Source organism: Rhinatrema bivittatum, chromosome 7 (assembly GCF_901001135.1).
Source record: "Rhinatrema bivittatum chromosome 7, aRhiBiv1.1, whole genome shotgun sequence".
Classification (NCBI taxonomy): domain Eukaryota; kingdom Metazoa; phylum Chordata; class Amphibia; order Gymnophiona; family Rhinatrematidae; genus Rhinatrema; species Rhinatrema bivittatum.
The window spans coordinates 135685746-135702662 of NC_042621.1; the positions used below are offsets into that span (position 1 = coordinate 135685746).

The following is a 16917-nucleotide window of genomic DNA, read 5'->3' on the forward strand; positions in this document are numbered from 1 at the left end:
GTCTGCCTCTAGATCCCAGACTATATTTCCCATACTATGAGCAATGGTGTACACAACTTACCAGATGATGCCCTTTTTTCCCCGTTTCTCTATAAATATTTAAAGATTTACTTACTGGAATATTTTTAAATACCTTATGGCTTTGTTCACTTATTCCCAGTCATCCTAACTTAAAACCCTCCTCAGTAGGTATGCCAATCTGTTCTGGAAGACACTGCACCCCAAATGATTGGTCGATGGAAAAATTGAAATTGCTAGTTCAGATAGTGGTGGCAACTAGATGCAAAGTAGCTGTACATTAGAGAAGAGTAAATATTTCAACTCTTTCAAACGTTGCTCGAATTTATTTTTATTTTATTTGTACAGTTTTTTTTATACCGTTGCACAGTAAAAATCCATCGCTACGGTTTACATAAAATAATCATAAAATTATTACAAAAAGATACTAAAAACTCATGTCATATTATTAAAATTAACTTAATACAGTTATTAAAATCTTTAAATTACCCTAAAACAAGAAAAACTAAAAATAACAAATAAGACTAGAATACGTGGATTTCAGCTTCCTTACTGTATTCTATATAGGGAGTCTTATAGCAACATGAAATGAGACATTAACATGTTTCTGAACTATTTGGGAACCACAAGACTTGTGGCACTCCAAAACTAGCCGAGAATGTACCCCTGGAGAAATAAAGGAGGAGAACTTTCATTTCGGAACACTGCTCAACTTGCGTAGAAGTACAGAGTGGTGAAGTGGTGGGGTATGAGGCGGGGGCGGTAGAGATGGGATAAAATAAACCTAAAAGATAAACAATGGAACAATTGTTGTTCAATCAGTATTGTTCTTATTAGTTTGTAACGATTTGGCAATGGTAATGGACCCCCACCTCTTCTTAGCAGTCCTTGAATCAATCACAGGGACTAGGAAGCAGAAATGCTCTCATTGACAATATCAAGGCAGCCAATCATTCATCTCCAAAATGCGATCTTACCTGCCTGGACCTTTACACTTGACTGCTTTTTCCTTTCACCCAGAGTCACAAAGTCACTTCTGATACATTCTGCAGTATTGGCTAGTAAGAACATAAGAAGTTGCCATACTGGGTCAGTCAGACCGAGAGCCCATCAGGCCCAGCATCCTGTTTCCAATAGTGGCCAATCTAGGATTCAAGTACCCAAACACTAAGAAGATCCCATGCTACTGATGCAATTAATAGCAGTGGCTATTCCCTAAGTCAACTTTTTTTTAATAGAAATTTATGGACTTCTCCTGCAGGAACTTATCCAAACTTTTTTTTAAAGCCAGCTATACTAATTGTCCTAACCACATCCTCTAGCAATAAATTCCAAAGCTTAATTGTGAATTGAGTGAAAAAAAATTTTCTTCGATTTGTTTTAAATAAGCTAGCTATTAACTTCATGGAGTGCCCCCTCCTGTGCCTGGTATTTCATAATTATGCAGGGGACTGTGCAAGTGCAAGGCAAGGGATAAATTTTGTGGTCCTCAATGCCACATCGCAAGAATACAAGGGACTTGAATATATCCTTAGCAGTGTGAACAGGAATAATTGAGCAGGTAGGATGTGCCAATTGATCTTTTTTTCTACCATCACCGTTTCTAACCTGTTGTGTACTCACAATTTGGCCACGTAAGTCTAACCCGCGATTCACTATCTGTTTTTTACCGATCCTTACCGCTTCTTTTACTCGATGCGTATCCCTTTCCGCCCGCGGCATGTATATGATATGTAAACGATCCGATTAGCTATTCCTTCCCATACAGTAACGTGCGCCCCGACTATCTCCTTTTTAACATATCTTGCCGCATCTTTTACCTGCTAATTTACCGCCTACCCTGACCCTGGCGTTAGTGTGGTGAACTTAGCCGCCCAGTCCCAAACCAAACCAACCCAATCCAAGCGTCAGGCAAGCCCCAGCAGAGAGAGACGAAATTTCACAGTCCCAAACCAAACCAACCCAATCCAAGCCCCAGCAGAGAGAGACGAAATTTCACAGTCCCAAACCAAACCAACCCAATCCAAGCCCCAGCAGAGAGAGACGAAATTTCACAGTCCCAAACCAAACCAACCCAATCCAAGCCCCAGCAGAGAGAGATGAAATTTCACAGTACTGGGCAAACTTTTCCCCAGCCCCCGCTCACCTGCCCTGGCCGCGGCCACGCAAGCCCCCGGCAGCAGCAGTAGAAGGGCGGCGAGAGAGAGCGGCTTCAGCGGATCGGGCGCTCCCCATGTGAGGCGGCTTCCAGCAGCCCCGCTGGCAAAGGTGAATACGCGCACGCCGTGACCTCAGGTCACGGCGTGTGCGCATGCACCTTCGCTGCCTTGAGCACCCATATTGGACGTACAGGCGTGCACATATTCACCTTCGCAGGCGGGGTTGCTGGAAGCCGCCTCGCAAGGGGAGTGCCCGATCCGCCCCGGGCTGCTGAAGCCGCTCTCTCTCGACGCTCTTCTACTGCTGCTGCTAGGGGCTTGCGTGGCCACGGCCAGGGCAGGTGAGCGGGGGCTGGGGGACGTGTGCCTGGGACTGTGAAATTTCGTCACTCTCTGCTGGGGCTTGGATTGGGTTGGTTTGGTTTGGGACTGTGAAATTTCGTCTATCTCTGCTGGGGCTTGGATTTGATTGGTTTGGTTTGGGACTGTGAAATTTCGTCTCTCTCTCTGCTGGGGCTTGCCTGACGATTGGTTTGGTTTGGAACTGTGAAATTTCATCTCTCTCTGCTAGGGCTTGCCTGACGATTGGTTTGGTTTCGGACTGTGAAATTTCGTCTCTCTTGCCCGTCCTCCGATCGCCGGCTGCTGGGGCTTGCTGGCGCCGGGCGCTCAAGGCAGCGGGGTGTGTAGGAGAACCATCCACTTCCAGGTACCTGTCATTTCAAAAGTCATTTGAAATGACAGGTTCCAGAGCACCCAGGATACTGTATAGGCGCTGTATAGCGCCTATACAGTAAAACGGATTGCGCTTCATGGACGCTTCTTGGACGCGGCTTGCATTTGCATGCCATTTAAATACTGTATCGAGCGGTATGTGATCCGGACTGTGCGTGCGGCAAACGAGGGTGCGCCTGGCACTGCCGCACTTTTTCTTATGCGCCCTTACTGTATCGGCCTGTTTGTTATTAAACCCATCCCACTGTTCGCTCTCCTACCTCCAAATCTAGTGGTGACATTCTCTCTTCTTCCCTCCCCCACATTGAAGCCTCTGCTCTCTCTCCTCACTCCTGGTACTTAAAACTCTTCGGTACAAGCTGCTGTTACTCTGTGGTTTGTACTTTCAAAACTCACGGACCAGGTGTTGCCCATAGATCAGCACAGAAAAGGCTGTCCCATAAGTTTTTTTAAGTATAAACCAGAATCAGAGCAGCTTGTGCCAAAGAAGCATCCAACGCAGTAGAGATGGGTTCCCACTGTTTCAAACTGGAGGAGGCTGAGGGGTGATAGAGAGAGGTGGGGAAATATAGTGAGTGAAATAGGCAGAAGACTAGGGATTCATGAAGCCAAAGGAGGACAGGGGGAGAGGTGAGAGAATATGATGGAAAAGAGAGAAGGAAAGCGTAAGGAAAGAACTGGCAAGGAGGAAGGGACAAAATTGTGGATAAGAGGATACACCAGTGAGGAAAAAAAGAGACTTTGGGGCCTTGAATATTTTGTAAATGTGCTCTTTCCTTTCTCTATAACCCAGCTATCACAGGGACAACCCTCAGTAGAGGCCATAGACCACAGCCCCCTATGAAATGTATTTATTTATTTTAAATAAAGTTTATAAATCACTTCCATATTTTACAATTGGGTCATTCCACATCAAGTGCACCAGGAATCCACACTCAACCTCCTCCAAACCAAACCAAATTTTGCATGGATATTCTCTAGGGTCTCAAACAAAACCTTACTAAACCTTTCACCTGGATCTCCATTGATTGGAGAGCTAGAGGCAGTTGAATGGAGGTCACCTCTGAATCATAGTTGACTATTCCAGATGATTAATAATAAGGCAATGAAGGTTTATATACCAGTAGTGCCTAATATGATGGCAAAAGAAAGAAAACTTGTTTAAAAATTGTTTACTTTTGGTATGAGGGAAATGTTATTTGAGTATGGTTTTGCAATTTCTATTGTTTTCATGCTAATATTTAGTGGTCACCTCTGAATACAATGCTCTGTGCAAACTAAAATGGCCATTTTGTCCAGGTGCTGCAGCCCGACAACACCTCTCAGGGGCCTTAAATTTTGTGGATTAGTACAACCCCTGGTGGTAAGTCCCAGTGCAAAGTTTGGAACATATTGTGAGCTTTCCGCCCTTTTTATGGGCCAGCAAAGTATGTGAAAAATTTTACAAAAGAAATATAAGGCCTACTTTGACTCCTCATTGTTCCTGACCTATACTTTGATTCAGGCCCTGACTGGACCAGTAGTCATGGCCCTTGGCATATATGTATAAGATTTGCACCAAGAGGCTTTATAGGTAATTGGAAGCAAAGATATAATTACATAAAGACACAGTGTCACTTTTTTATGCAAATGTTTGCCAATTTTCAGATGCAAATATCTCTACTGTGTAGTATTTAAATCTTTTCTTCTTTTATATCATTTGAAAGAGCATCTTTTTTTCTACAAAAGTCACCCTGTTTCATTTTGGTCCTGATCTTGCTTTGGTCAGAATTAAGGTCCCAACAATATGGATCATTTGTATGCATGGGTGAGCTATGTTAAAAAGCGACATCTTTGGCGCCCTGCTGTGTGACACACAAATGAGCTAGAGATGTGAAATTCTACAGTGTGGCAAAGCTTGTTGTGCTTACCATGCTTGTAGCTTATGAAACATCTTGCTGCAACATACTTTTATAAATGATCCCTCAAAATGGCCATTTTATTGTGCTGTGTTACTTACTGTATGCAAGCCTGAACATGCAAAAGTAGCACCTTCACAAGGAACTATGGAAATGTCATGTTAGCATATGTTGTGGCAGAGATTTTGGGAACATGCCCCAGCCTGTGACACCATTCTTCTCTTTGTGGTATAATGAGTGCTTTGACAGACAAGGCCTGGCTCATCCTGATGTTTTATGTATCTTGATGAAAATATAGAAAATTATTCCTTTATTGTTCAGGATGCAGTGCAAGGATTTCATTGGGAAATAGGCAAAACTCCAGCCTTTGTGTTGTTTACTACTGCAACCCTGATGTCCACTGTCTCTGTATATGCAGGATCAGTGACTGCTTTCGCCATGATACAAAAACAGTGCACAAGTTTTTGTGAGCACTCAATGAGCATTTGAAGGACGTTTTACCAATTTTGAAGCATATTTACTACTTTTAGTGATGGCTCTGCTGCTCAATACATACATTTTAAAATGTCATTAATCTTTGCAATCATAGTAACAACTTTCATGTTATAGCTGAATGGAACTTTTTTGGTACCAACCATGGAAAATAACCCTGTGATAGGATTGGAGGAAACGAAACGTTCAGCAGCCCGTGGTAGTCTACAGCGCCCTCTCAATAACCAAATTTTGACACCAAACGATCTATTTGACTTTTGTGATAAAAGTATCCCTGGTATCAAACGTTTCTTTATCCCAAAGGAGGACATTGAAGCAACCAGACCTGTTCAGGATGAGAGGTTTAGCAAAGATGATACAGTTGCTGGCACAAGGGAAAATCATCAATTCAAGCCCATGGATGCCACTAAAATTTGCATTAGCAAAATTTTGAACAACGTCACCTCATTCATTGCAAGTGTTCTAGAACGTCAATGTGAATATTTGCCTGCCCTTCAAGTATCCAGCTTCCAACCTGGTTCTTATTTAGCTTACATCTATGATAATTCCTGGTGGATTGACCATATATGAGAAGTCTCAATTGAGAAGCGTGATGTCTTGGTCAATTTCTTTCATCCCCAAGGTCCTGCCAGGTCATTTTACTGGCTGCCCCGTAGAGACACCTATTGGGTTCCAGAAGAGCCATTATTGCTACCCTTGATGCACCCATAACAACTTCATCAGGCAGGCAGCACATTTATTCACAAGCGACTTTGTCACATATTAATGGGACACTCAAAAGCATGTGCAAGGCAGAAAAAAATCACTAAGTGAATTTTTGTGAAATCTGCAATTTAAGCAATTCTCGTATGTAGTGTCTTGCCTTTTCTTGTTTTGTGCTTAAATAAAAGCTTGGAAACCTGTGTCTGTCTGGCTGTCTGGAGTGGCCCCTAGGTGATGGGGTTGTCAATTTTGCTGAATTGGCAGTGGCTCAGCCACCACTAACAAATGCAAGGTAACTAATCAGCATATATAAACACCCCCTGCGGAGTGGAACAAAAGCACAATTATTGTATTCCAAATTGCTCTTTTATTAGATTTATGAAAAAATATCAAAAACAACAGTTCTCAATACTTTAGACAATCATAAAATTTACAGTAGACCTTCACATTTATGTCTCACCAATTCACATCACTATTACCTCACTTATATTAAAATCAATACTCATTCATAGGCATACATACACATACTCACATACCCATTCATATTCACAATTTTTTCTTTCCAAATCTACACACTCATAATTTGTGCAAAACAATCCATACATATTTTTTCACATGAAACAGTCACTACAAAAAAACGTTTTAGAACACAAATTCCTTCGTGTTTACATTAATCTCTCCAAACAGAAATCACATAGTGTTCATATTAAATTATTTAAATACCAATATTTTATTATATCAAAACATTCGTATAATCCTATTCATTAAACTCATAGTTTTGATTAATCCCAAACGGGCCCTCGTTTCACCTTACGGCTTCATCAGGGGAATTTGAAATAATTGAACCATGAATTTTTCTGTTTATCACATCAACCACACGGATCCTTGCCAATCTAATAGAGACACCAATGATCTTCCTTAGATTTCCAACTGCTTGTAGTGCACAACCAATTTCTGCATCTGTAAACCGCTGTCTTAACTTCTCCCATTAATCATCACTAAGACTGTAACTTGTATTTCTTGTCTTTGATTCAACACAGCCATGCTGAAAGAGTCGTCAACCTATTCAATCTCATTAAACATCAGCTTTTGCCCTTCATAGATTTGATTGCTTCAGACTTCCGTTGCGTCTGTAGCCTCAGGTATCAAGTCTCCAAATGTTTATTTCAAATACCTGATTCTGCTTCCCTTGCTGCTTTGTAAGCGTAGTTGCATTTCATCATTACCCATTCATTTAATGCTACTCAGTTTTATCCTTCATAGATTTAATGATGGCAAACTTCCACTGCGTCTTTAGCCCTGAACATAGAGTCTCCACATGTTTTATTCGGGATATTCCCTTCTCCTCTCAACTTTACAAACGCGGTCTGTGTTAGTATTAAACAGGCACAAAGGGAAGTGCAATATTGCCTAATAATTGGATTACACACACACACACATACATATATAGTATGTATCAGCATACATATATATTTTTTTTTTTGTAATTTCCTCCTTCAGTTATATTGTAAACCGGCATGGTGTACCCACAAATATCGATATATAAAAGCTAATAAATAAATACAAAGTTGTGCACTGATTTTGATGACTAATTTATGAAAATATGTCTAAATAAATATGTGTCAAATGCTAAAAGTGTGGTAAGCACAGTAAACTGAGCTGCACTGTAAAATTTCACATCTCAAATCATTTGCAAGTTTCACAATTGGGTGCCAAAGATGGGTCTTTTAAACATACTGCATTCACGCATGCAAATGATGCTTATCTTTGGAACTATAATTCTGACCAAAACAAGGCTGGGTCCAAGACGAAATGGGGTGACTTTTGTAGCAAAAAAGGTGCTCTTTCAAATGACATTAGAAAGAAAAAAGTTAAAAACTACACAATAGAGATATCTGCACCCAAAAAAAGGTGAAAATTTGCATTAAAAGTGACATTATGTCTTTATGTAACTATTTCTTTGCTTCCAGTTGGCTGCAAAGCTTCCTAGTGAAAATCCTAGATGGGCAATGACTACTGATCCAGTTATGGCCTGGATTGAAGTATACATAAGGAGCAATAAGGAGAAAAAGTAGGCCTTAAATTTCTTTTGAAAAAATGTTCACGTACTTTGCTGGCCCATAAAAAGGTAGCAAGCTCATGTTAGGTTCCAAACTGGTGCATAGGAACTTAGCACCAGAGGTTGTAATAATCATCAAAATTTCAGACCCCTAACAGGGGTGTTTGGCTGCAGTGCCTGGACAAAGTGGCTGTTTTGTGATGCGCAGAGCACAGTACTCTAAGATTGACCTTCATTCAGCTGCCTTTAGCTCTAGAGATCCAGACGAAAACTTTTGCATAGTTTTCTTTGAGGCCCTAGCGAACATCCACACAAACTTTTATTCAATTTGAACAAGGTCGAGTGTGGATGGTTTTCTAAATTGGTCCATTTGACATGGAATGTCCCAATAAAATCTTCCAAAACAATGTACAACAAAGTTTAAAACAATACAAAATAAAAAAAACAGTGAAACAATATAAAAAGTGCCGTTACAGTAAAAAACTTCCAGGGCAAAACAAATATTCATGCTACTGGTTCCAAATCAAGACAGCAAAACAAATAGGAACAAACAGTACACCAAAACCAAAAATCAAAACAACAAATAAGGTATAACAGGCAAGGTATAGTCCACCAAAGTGTTGCCAAAAGATGACACAAGGAAATCATGTCCCAGCCCCAACATGAGCCGTGTTTTGTGGAAATGCTGTCTCAAGGGGGCAGTTAATAGGCAACACTTATAGCGGCAGTTATGCATCTCAAAAACAAAATAGAACTGCCAAAACAGCTACAGCATTTTACCAAGCGTAGTTAAACGAGAAAGCACTTACAGCATCTAAAACAGACTCTTTTGGCAACCCAATTTTGTTGGAATTATTACTTTTAAGTTGAAATTCTGCAGCCTTGAGTAAAGATACTTTGATTTATTTGAATATACACTTAGGTGGACTATACCTTACCTATTACTCCAAATCAAGACAGTCATAGCTTATAACTCAGTAATCATCAACCAAGTCTTCAACTTGCAGCAAAACCGCATTTCATTATTCTCTTCCCTGTTGGACATCAGATCATTGCAAAATTTAGGCATAGTCATAAAGAATGACCTGTTTTGCAACTTAATGTGCCAAAAAGCCTTCATTGGTGAAAGTTGAAGCTGATGATGATATTGTGGACACACATCCCTAAATGATGATTTCCACCATAGCCTTTGAGACATATGTGGAGGACAGGTGCCATGCAAGATCTTAAACATGAGTACTAATAATTTAAAAAAACTTACATTGTATCCCACAGGTAACCAATGCAGTTTTACTAGAAGAGGAGAAGTAAATTCACTTCTAGACCAGCCCATAACGATTCTCGCTGCCATGTTCTGAACTACCTGGAGCTTTCTAGTCAAAGAACCTGGAAGGCCCCAGTATATGGCATTGCAATAGTCTGAAATCAGGTACAAGTGCATTTATCCCACCTGTGGGTGGTGTTATCTATCATCTAGTTATTTCCAACTCCACTCTGCAAAAGTGTTGTGAATATTGCTTTTTTGTAGCATATCCAAAATCTGCTGGTCTGATTAGCAGAAGCCAGGTCCAGGAATCAAACCAAGGTCTCCCATATGGCACAGTGCAGTATGGCCACTGGGCCAACAGTCCAACCCACATTCTTTTTATACCTGTCAATGTTATTTAATGCAATAATAAAACAGTTAACTACCCTCACTGTTGATGAATGCAGAGATCACTGTAAATTTTACTAGTACCCTCTCACATCATAAAGCACCATTCAAAAATGGGGATGGAATTATCTACCTGGTTACTGAAAGAGGATTTGTTTTTATGTTTTGTTTTTTGTTTTTTAATATCTTGGCCAAAAAGAAAACAGGTCTGTGTTTCAGTTCTGGTAATCTGAGGGAGGGTAAGTTTCAGTAGTGTGCATAAACCCGCACATTCCCCGATAAGTGTGCGCACACAAAGTTTGCCTGTATTTTATAAACTGCGTGACAGGAGCTGCAGAATATATAAAATACTGTGCAAGTCTGCTCTGAAAGTACATGCATGTTTCAGCATGCATATATTTTTTCAATGTAGGGAGCTGCATTCTCTCTCTATGTATTTTACAAAAGTACATGCATCCATTTTATATGCAAAATTGTAACGTGAGCATAATTATCACAGTTTATATGCGGAGGCAAGAATGCAATTCTCTGCTTATGAAAATACTGATTTGTGCATATACTTTTAAACACCAGTTAGTAAACACCTCCGCCAGTTCACCCTAATCCCTCCCCCCAAACAATTAGTCCAGAACTCATGTAGTGTAATGAAGGAGTAATTGATTCTCGTGTTTGTTTGTTACATTGACACACAAATATTAAAAAGGATTGTTTAATCATAAAAAGGGCTGAAGTGTTCTGCCTTTCTACAATGGACGCAGATATGCTGGAAGATTGTCAAGGACTGCTGTGAAGCTAAAATAGTCTGCACTCTAAGGCTGTCTATCAGACAAAGATAGATGCAGTCATTGATTGACATTTTTTAAATATTGCAGATGGGCATTTGTTGCTATGTGCTACAAAGACTATATGTGACCAGCAGCATGTAGCCTGCCTCACAAAGTCCTTTTATGAGAAAAAAACTGGAACAAAACATTCAATCAAAGAGACACTTGTTCTCACATTTTCAATGTGTTGAGAAAACTATAAAAGGGTGCTATTTATAATGCAATCCTTAGGGGATAAAGTAGATCAAAAGAAGACAATATCTCCACAGGCTGTCTCCTCGCTTACCTGACCTAGCCCATCAGGATGATTTGGAGTAAGTGTCAATGAAGAGATGAAAGAGAGGAATTTAGAATTGCACCATATTACAATATTACCCTTAAAGATCCTTAGACAATATTATGATGGAAGCTCCTTATACAGTATATATTATGTAAACTATAATTAATGTTTATTCACTGTTTGTCATCCACCATATTTGCTTGATGTTCAAAACAATGATAATTCTTCTAAATTTTCTAATCAGAATAAATCCAAATTTTATATATACAAGGTTAGAAGTGGCTTCTTTTCTTATGCTATGTTCCTCGTAACACTCCCATCCAAAAACTGCAGACAAAAGACAAGTGCAGTTTCAGTTTTGCAACTCCATTAGCAGGTATAAAAGCCTGTGTATAAGTTTGGGGCAATCTGCGCGTGTACTGCTTACATAATACTGACTTGTGTGGGAATTTCTGCATTCTACCCTAGAATCCCATAAACCACCTCTTTCCCCTCCTTTACACCACTAATACACGCATCCTTCCACCTTTTACAAAATACTACTTGCATACTACTTACATGTGTAACTTCCAATTTTACATGCTGAAACCTTTTGAAAATTACATGCCGATGCAATTTAGTGTGCTTGGCTGAGCGCACTGCTTGATGTGTGTTTTGGACACGCGTCCAAAACCCCTCATGCAATAAGGGGATTAGCACATCCAAAATAGCGGGTAGCTAATAGCGCTCATCACATGTAAATTCATATTGATGAGGCTATTAACCCCGATGCAAAAAATTGTCACGCAGCCGTGGCCCGGGAGCAGGTATTAAAGCATGTGGCGCTCAAGGGCTGCCAAAAAAATAAAATCCTGCTCTCTGTGATTCCTCCAATCCTAGTGATACTAAATAGGAGGAAGCACAGAAAGCAGAATTAGGTCCCACTCAAGGGCTTAACCAAAAAAAAAAAAATCCTGCTGTGTTCTTCAGAAAGTAGGTACTTGATGTTCATTTATTCACTCCTTCACTTCCTGCTGATTGGTCCATTCACTGTCACATGTCAGTGACAGGACCAATCCCCTTTCAGAAGGCTGTCCTGAAAGGGGAATGTTCATTGACAAGTGTCAATGAAAAGGACCAATCAGGAACAGCCCTGCCAGTGGAGAGGGAGCTCTGGCCAGGCTGTTTTAAACACACAACCACTTCTGGGCGCGGCACACTCCCCTGCCAGCAGATGGGAGACGGAGCCAGATTCCAAAGCCGTCACCCCAAATACACCCCTGCAGTGACCTCAGCCCTTCAGTATTCTCTTCAAAAGCTACTGTGGACATACTATTGAAAAAACTTGATTAAAAATGGATAACAATTTGTTTAAACAAAAAAAAAAAAATGGATAACCATAACTGTACTCAACCAATCTCTGAACCCCAGTAAGATTATAGATGCCCTAATCTAGGGACTGGATGATGGCTTACCCGTAATCTGAAAGGGGTGAAGCACCTCCGGCCACCCCTACGGTGGCCGGTTCCCTTGTGGAATCAATCTAGTATTGGAGTTTTTGGCAGGGCCCTCCTTTCGGCCGCTGCAGTCTTTCCTTGCGTTTATTAACCTTGCGCCCGATGCAGAGAGCTAGGGACACACAGGAGCTCATTTGCCTATTGCATCAAGCACCGAGGAAAGGTGGATGTGCATGCACCCAATTAGGGCGCATGCTTTTTACACGCTGATATTGCATTGGCCTGTTAAAGAGCAGTTTTCAAAGGGATCTGGCCAGGCAACTAAGGAATTACCCAGCTAGATCTTCAGGGGTGGAAACCACACTCCTCAGAGCAATTAAAAGTACAAATTACAGAGAGGCATTCCTGGAGGAACATTTAGAATGGGGAAGTAAACAACAGATATGCAAATGTATTTTCAAATATACATGCACTTTTACCTCTTCCCCCCACCCCCCATTCTATTATCCACTGAAATGGCTGCATAAGAATACTCAGGCACTTTGTACACATGTATATCTAGCAAATTTTCAAAGGGAAACTAACGGGTAGTTTACCTTTGAAAATTCACAAGGTACGGCAATACTAAAAGTATGTGCGTATCTTGTCACTAGGCAATTCAGTAAAAAAAACTGGCCCTTTGGGGGTAATTCTGTAACTGCCTGCATTATTGTAAAGTTGGCAGATACCTTTTAACTGCAGATGTTACACCAATTTAAAAAGGGAAAGTACATGTGTACTTCGGAAAACTATCCCAACAAAACTACCTGCTAATTTGTGCACATTTTTTTTTTCAGGAAAACACAGACATTCTATTGAAATTGCAAAAGTATGCACACAGCTCCAAACCTCACCTTAATCCTGCCAACAAGAACTTATCTTCCCCACTGTTAGCAAGAGCATGCACACAAGGCCCTACACAGATAGTTTTACCCGCATATCAAGTACACAGTTTTTTAAAAGCTCATTTGCACAGGTAAAGCTTCATTTTACCTGCCGAAACAGCTTTGAAAATTACTGTTGAAGGGGGTCATTTTCAAAAGTTTACATTCAAACCCTGCGAGGTTGTGCAGGAGAAAGCATATGTGTAACTTGATTACATGTGTCATTTTTCCAGCACTTGAGGTAGGTGTTCTGGGGAAGAAGTTGGGCAATGAAATTATTTACTTGTATAATTTCTTTTCCTTACAATATGCATGTAAGGTATATGCAGAGAATTACACCTCCATGGAAGCAGATGTAACGTCCTGCACGTGTACAAGCATACAATGGGCACCCGCAAATTTTCAAAGCGGACTTATGTGCATAAACCTACTTTTAAAATTCAGGCTAAAGTCTGTGTTGATTTGTACCTGCAAACTTTAGCCATATATGAGCTGCTAAAAATGACTTAATTGTCATAATTCAGATAGTAAGTCTGTTGTATGAACTATCATGGCCATCCACTGGCAGTGCATGCCAAATCAGAGAGTAGCAGTTGCTCTTCGCATTCATGGTTCGACTCACCCAGACTTGCTTCACCAATTGTGTAGGTCTTCCCAGAGCCCGTTTGCCCATAAGCAAACACCGTAGCGTTAAACCCCTCAAAGAAAGCCTCGACCAGGGGCTGGACGCAGACGCTGTAAACAGACTCCTGGTCTGAAGATTCATCAAATACATCATGGAACTGGAAGTGGCGATTGTGCCCCAGGGTAACCTGCCGGCTCTCGGCGTTTGCATGCAGACAGGACTGGTGACCATGCAGCAATTCCTTGGGCAACAAGGGTCTTATGCGCACAACCACCCGGACAGGGCTTTCTTCAGCTATGGGCCGACCCTGGGACTTAGGTCCCATGATTAGACCGGAAGAGAAAAACCTCTTCAGTGCTGTAGTTAGGAGAGGACTCTGTCTTCCTCTGGCTGGATTGTATCCCACATCATCATGTTACAATGTTAAGAGCTCTTTAGCCACTGAGGCTGTGGTGGCTGGGAAGAAAAAAAGCATTTGAATTTGCGGGTTTTTTGCAAGTTACAGGAGAGCCACATTTATAAACACTACAGGGATTTTGTGTCTCTGTTCCTTTCTCACACACATAATCTTTGCAATCACTTGCTCCCAGTGAGAGCTGCAACCGGCAGGAGATTCTCCATCCCCTGCAGTCCGTCTCTCTGCTAAGGCCTCCGCTTGCCCCGAGCAGAAAAAAAAAAACAAGGATTAGGCACCGCCCTGCACAGTCACAAACACCTTTATACAAAGGGGAAAAACGTGTCAGAAATAGCCCCGGGAAGCCAAAAACAAAATTCTAATGCTCCAAAAGCAGCCGTTTCAGGACGGAGCTCCAGCAGCGAATGGTGTTGCAATTGGAGGTCCGGTGGGAAACACTGGCTGCACTGTGCTGCAGGAAAAAGCGTCCCTGAGGAGCAGGCGGTTTCTATTCCTGATAATGACTGAAAAGAGTGGCTGGATCAGACTGGGAGGATTCGGACAGTGGCTCATGAGGAAGGGGGCTCCGGACACATCAGAGGCTTAACTTTTAGCTTGAGCACATTGTGATACACTCGGGCTGCAAGGGTTAACCTGGACAGAATCTGCGAACGGACATGGCTATTAGATGCGTGCGCAGTCGCCCGCCTCTAGTAGCTTTGTTTTGTTTTGGGTCCGATTCACACAAACGTTTTACCACATATCAGGAGTATCAGCATCATGACAGGGATACTTTTGGAAGGGAATCCACGTATTCCTCAAATATATACATGTAGGAAACTACACCACTTAATAACAACATCTTTGTTTTCCATCCAATCCACACCAAAGTTTCAGGGCACATCGGGGAGGATATAACGATACTGGCACTTTTTTTTTTTTTTTTTTATCCACTAGGGCCAGTGCGTCCCTTTAGGTGAACTAGGTGGTCGCCTAGGGGCTGGTGAAAAGCAGCCATGTGGGGCCGCGAGCGGAACCTCTCCTGCTCGTGGCCGTGAGGAGTAGAGACTCGGCGGGCCACTAGCAGTGCCCAGCCTGTTCGCAGCTGAGAAAACCATACACTCGGCAGGCCACGAGCAGCACCTCAGTGAATGAGGTCGGGGCAGGCGCAAGACAGAAGGTTCACCTAGACTAGAGCAAACCTTGGAAGCAGGTGTAACTTCCTGCTTATGTGTTCAAGCATTCTGTGGGCACCCGCAAATTTTCAAAGCAGACTTATGTGCATAAACCTACTTTGAAAATTCAGGCTAAAGTCTGTGTTGATTTGTACCTGCAAACTTTAGCCATATATGAGCTGCTAAAAATGACTGTTAATTGTCATAATTCAGATAGTAAGTCTGTTGTATGAACTATCATGGCCATCCACAGGCAGTGCATGCCAAATCAGAGAGTAGCAGTTGCTCTTCGCATTCATGGTTCGACTCACCCAGACTTGCTTCGCCAATTGTGTAGGTCTTCCAGGAGCCCGTTTGCCCATAAGCAAACACCGTAGCGTTAAACCCCTCAAAGAAAGCCTCGACCAGGGGCTGGACGCAGATGCTGTAAACAGACTCCTGGTCTGAAGATTCATCAAATACATCATGGAACTGGAAGTGGCGATTGTGCCCCAGGGTAACCTGCCGGCTCTCGGCGTTTGCGTGCAGACACGACTGGTGACCATGCAGCAATTCCTTGGGCAACAAGGGTCTTATGCGCACAACCACCCAGGCAGGGCTTTCTTCAGCTATGGGCCGACCCTGGGTCTTAGGTCCAATGATTGGGCCGGGAGAGAAAAACCCTTCAGTGCTGCCTTTGCACCGGCCCTGGATCCACATATTCCATGAATATATTCGCACGCAATTACACCACTAGATAACTTTTTTGCAGTTACTCCACCTAATAATTTGGGGATTTTCCATTTGATCTACACCAAATTTTCAGTGCATGTCAGGGAGAGATGAGGAGTCAAACAAGGATAGGTTTACATATTCCACAAATATGTGCATACAATTGTTGTCCCCTAACTTTTTTTTTTTTATTTGCATCCAATGTACAGCAAGTTGACATGGAAAGGCATTTCACCAAGATAGCTGCTTCAAGGCATTAAATAATTTCTGTGTCTCATGTAGACTTTTATTTTCACAACTTATGCTTTTAGTTTTCTTCCAATTATTTTCATCATTTTATCAGTCTTTTTAAAATTGTTTACCACTAGAATTAGTTTTATTTAGTATTCTTTCTCCAGTGATTATGTCAGATTTGAATGCGTTATGATCACTATTGCCTAACATCTCCACCACTATTACTTTGTATACCAGGTCTTATGTCCACGGAGAATTAGATTTAAGTAGCTCTTCCTCTAGACTTGCTGTTTCAGGAAGCAAGTTATGCACAGTACTAGTCGAGCCTGGATTTGTCAATAGGCACCCTAGGCCGGAGGGGGGGGGGGGGGGGGGGAGCAGATTGGCTGAAGATTTGCTGCCTTTCAGCTGTGCTGAGTCTCACTCAGTGGAGATCAGCCCTCAGCTTTCTGCTTCAGCTCCTCCCCTCCCTGGCAGTGTTCAAGGAACAGGAGGGGGGGGGGGGAGTGAGCCTGCAGCAGACAGAGTAAAGGGGGATCATTTTGGAGAGATTAGGAGGGGCAGAGTAGAGATAATTGGAGGGTGGGAAGAAAGGCTG

General features: G+C 41.9%; 1 protein-coding gene across 1 annotated transcript in view; it reads right to left on the bottom strand.

Moving 5' to 3' along the window:
- Nucleotides 1-14631, bottom strand: part of KIF7 (kinesin family member 7) — a 170744-nt gene extending 156113 nt beyond the window's left edge. Inside the window, exon 1 of the mRNA XM_029609223.1 lies at nucleotides 13803-14631. Within this exon, the coding sequence (XP_029465083.1) occupies nucleotides 13803-14130 (328 nt within the window). The 5' untranslated portion in view covers nucleotides 14131-14631. The remainder of the gene's footprint in view (nucleotides 1-13802) is intronic.
- Nucleotides 14632-16917: the final 2286 nt, after the last annotated feature.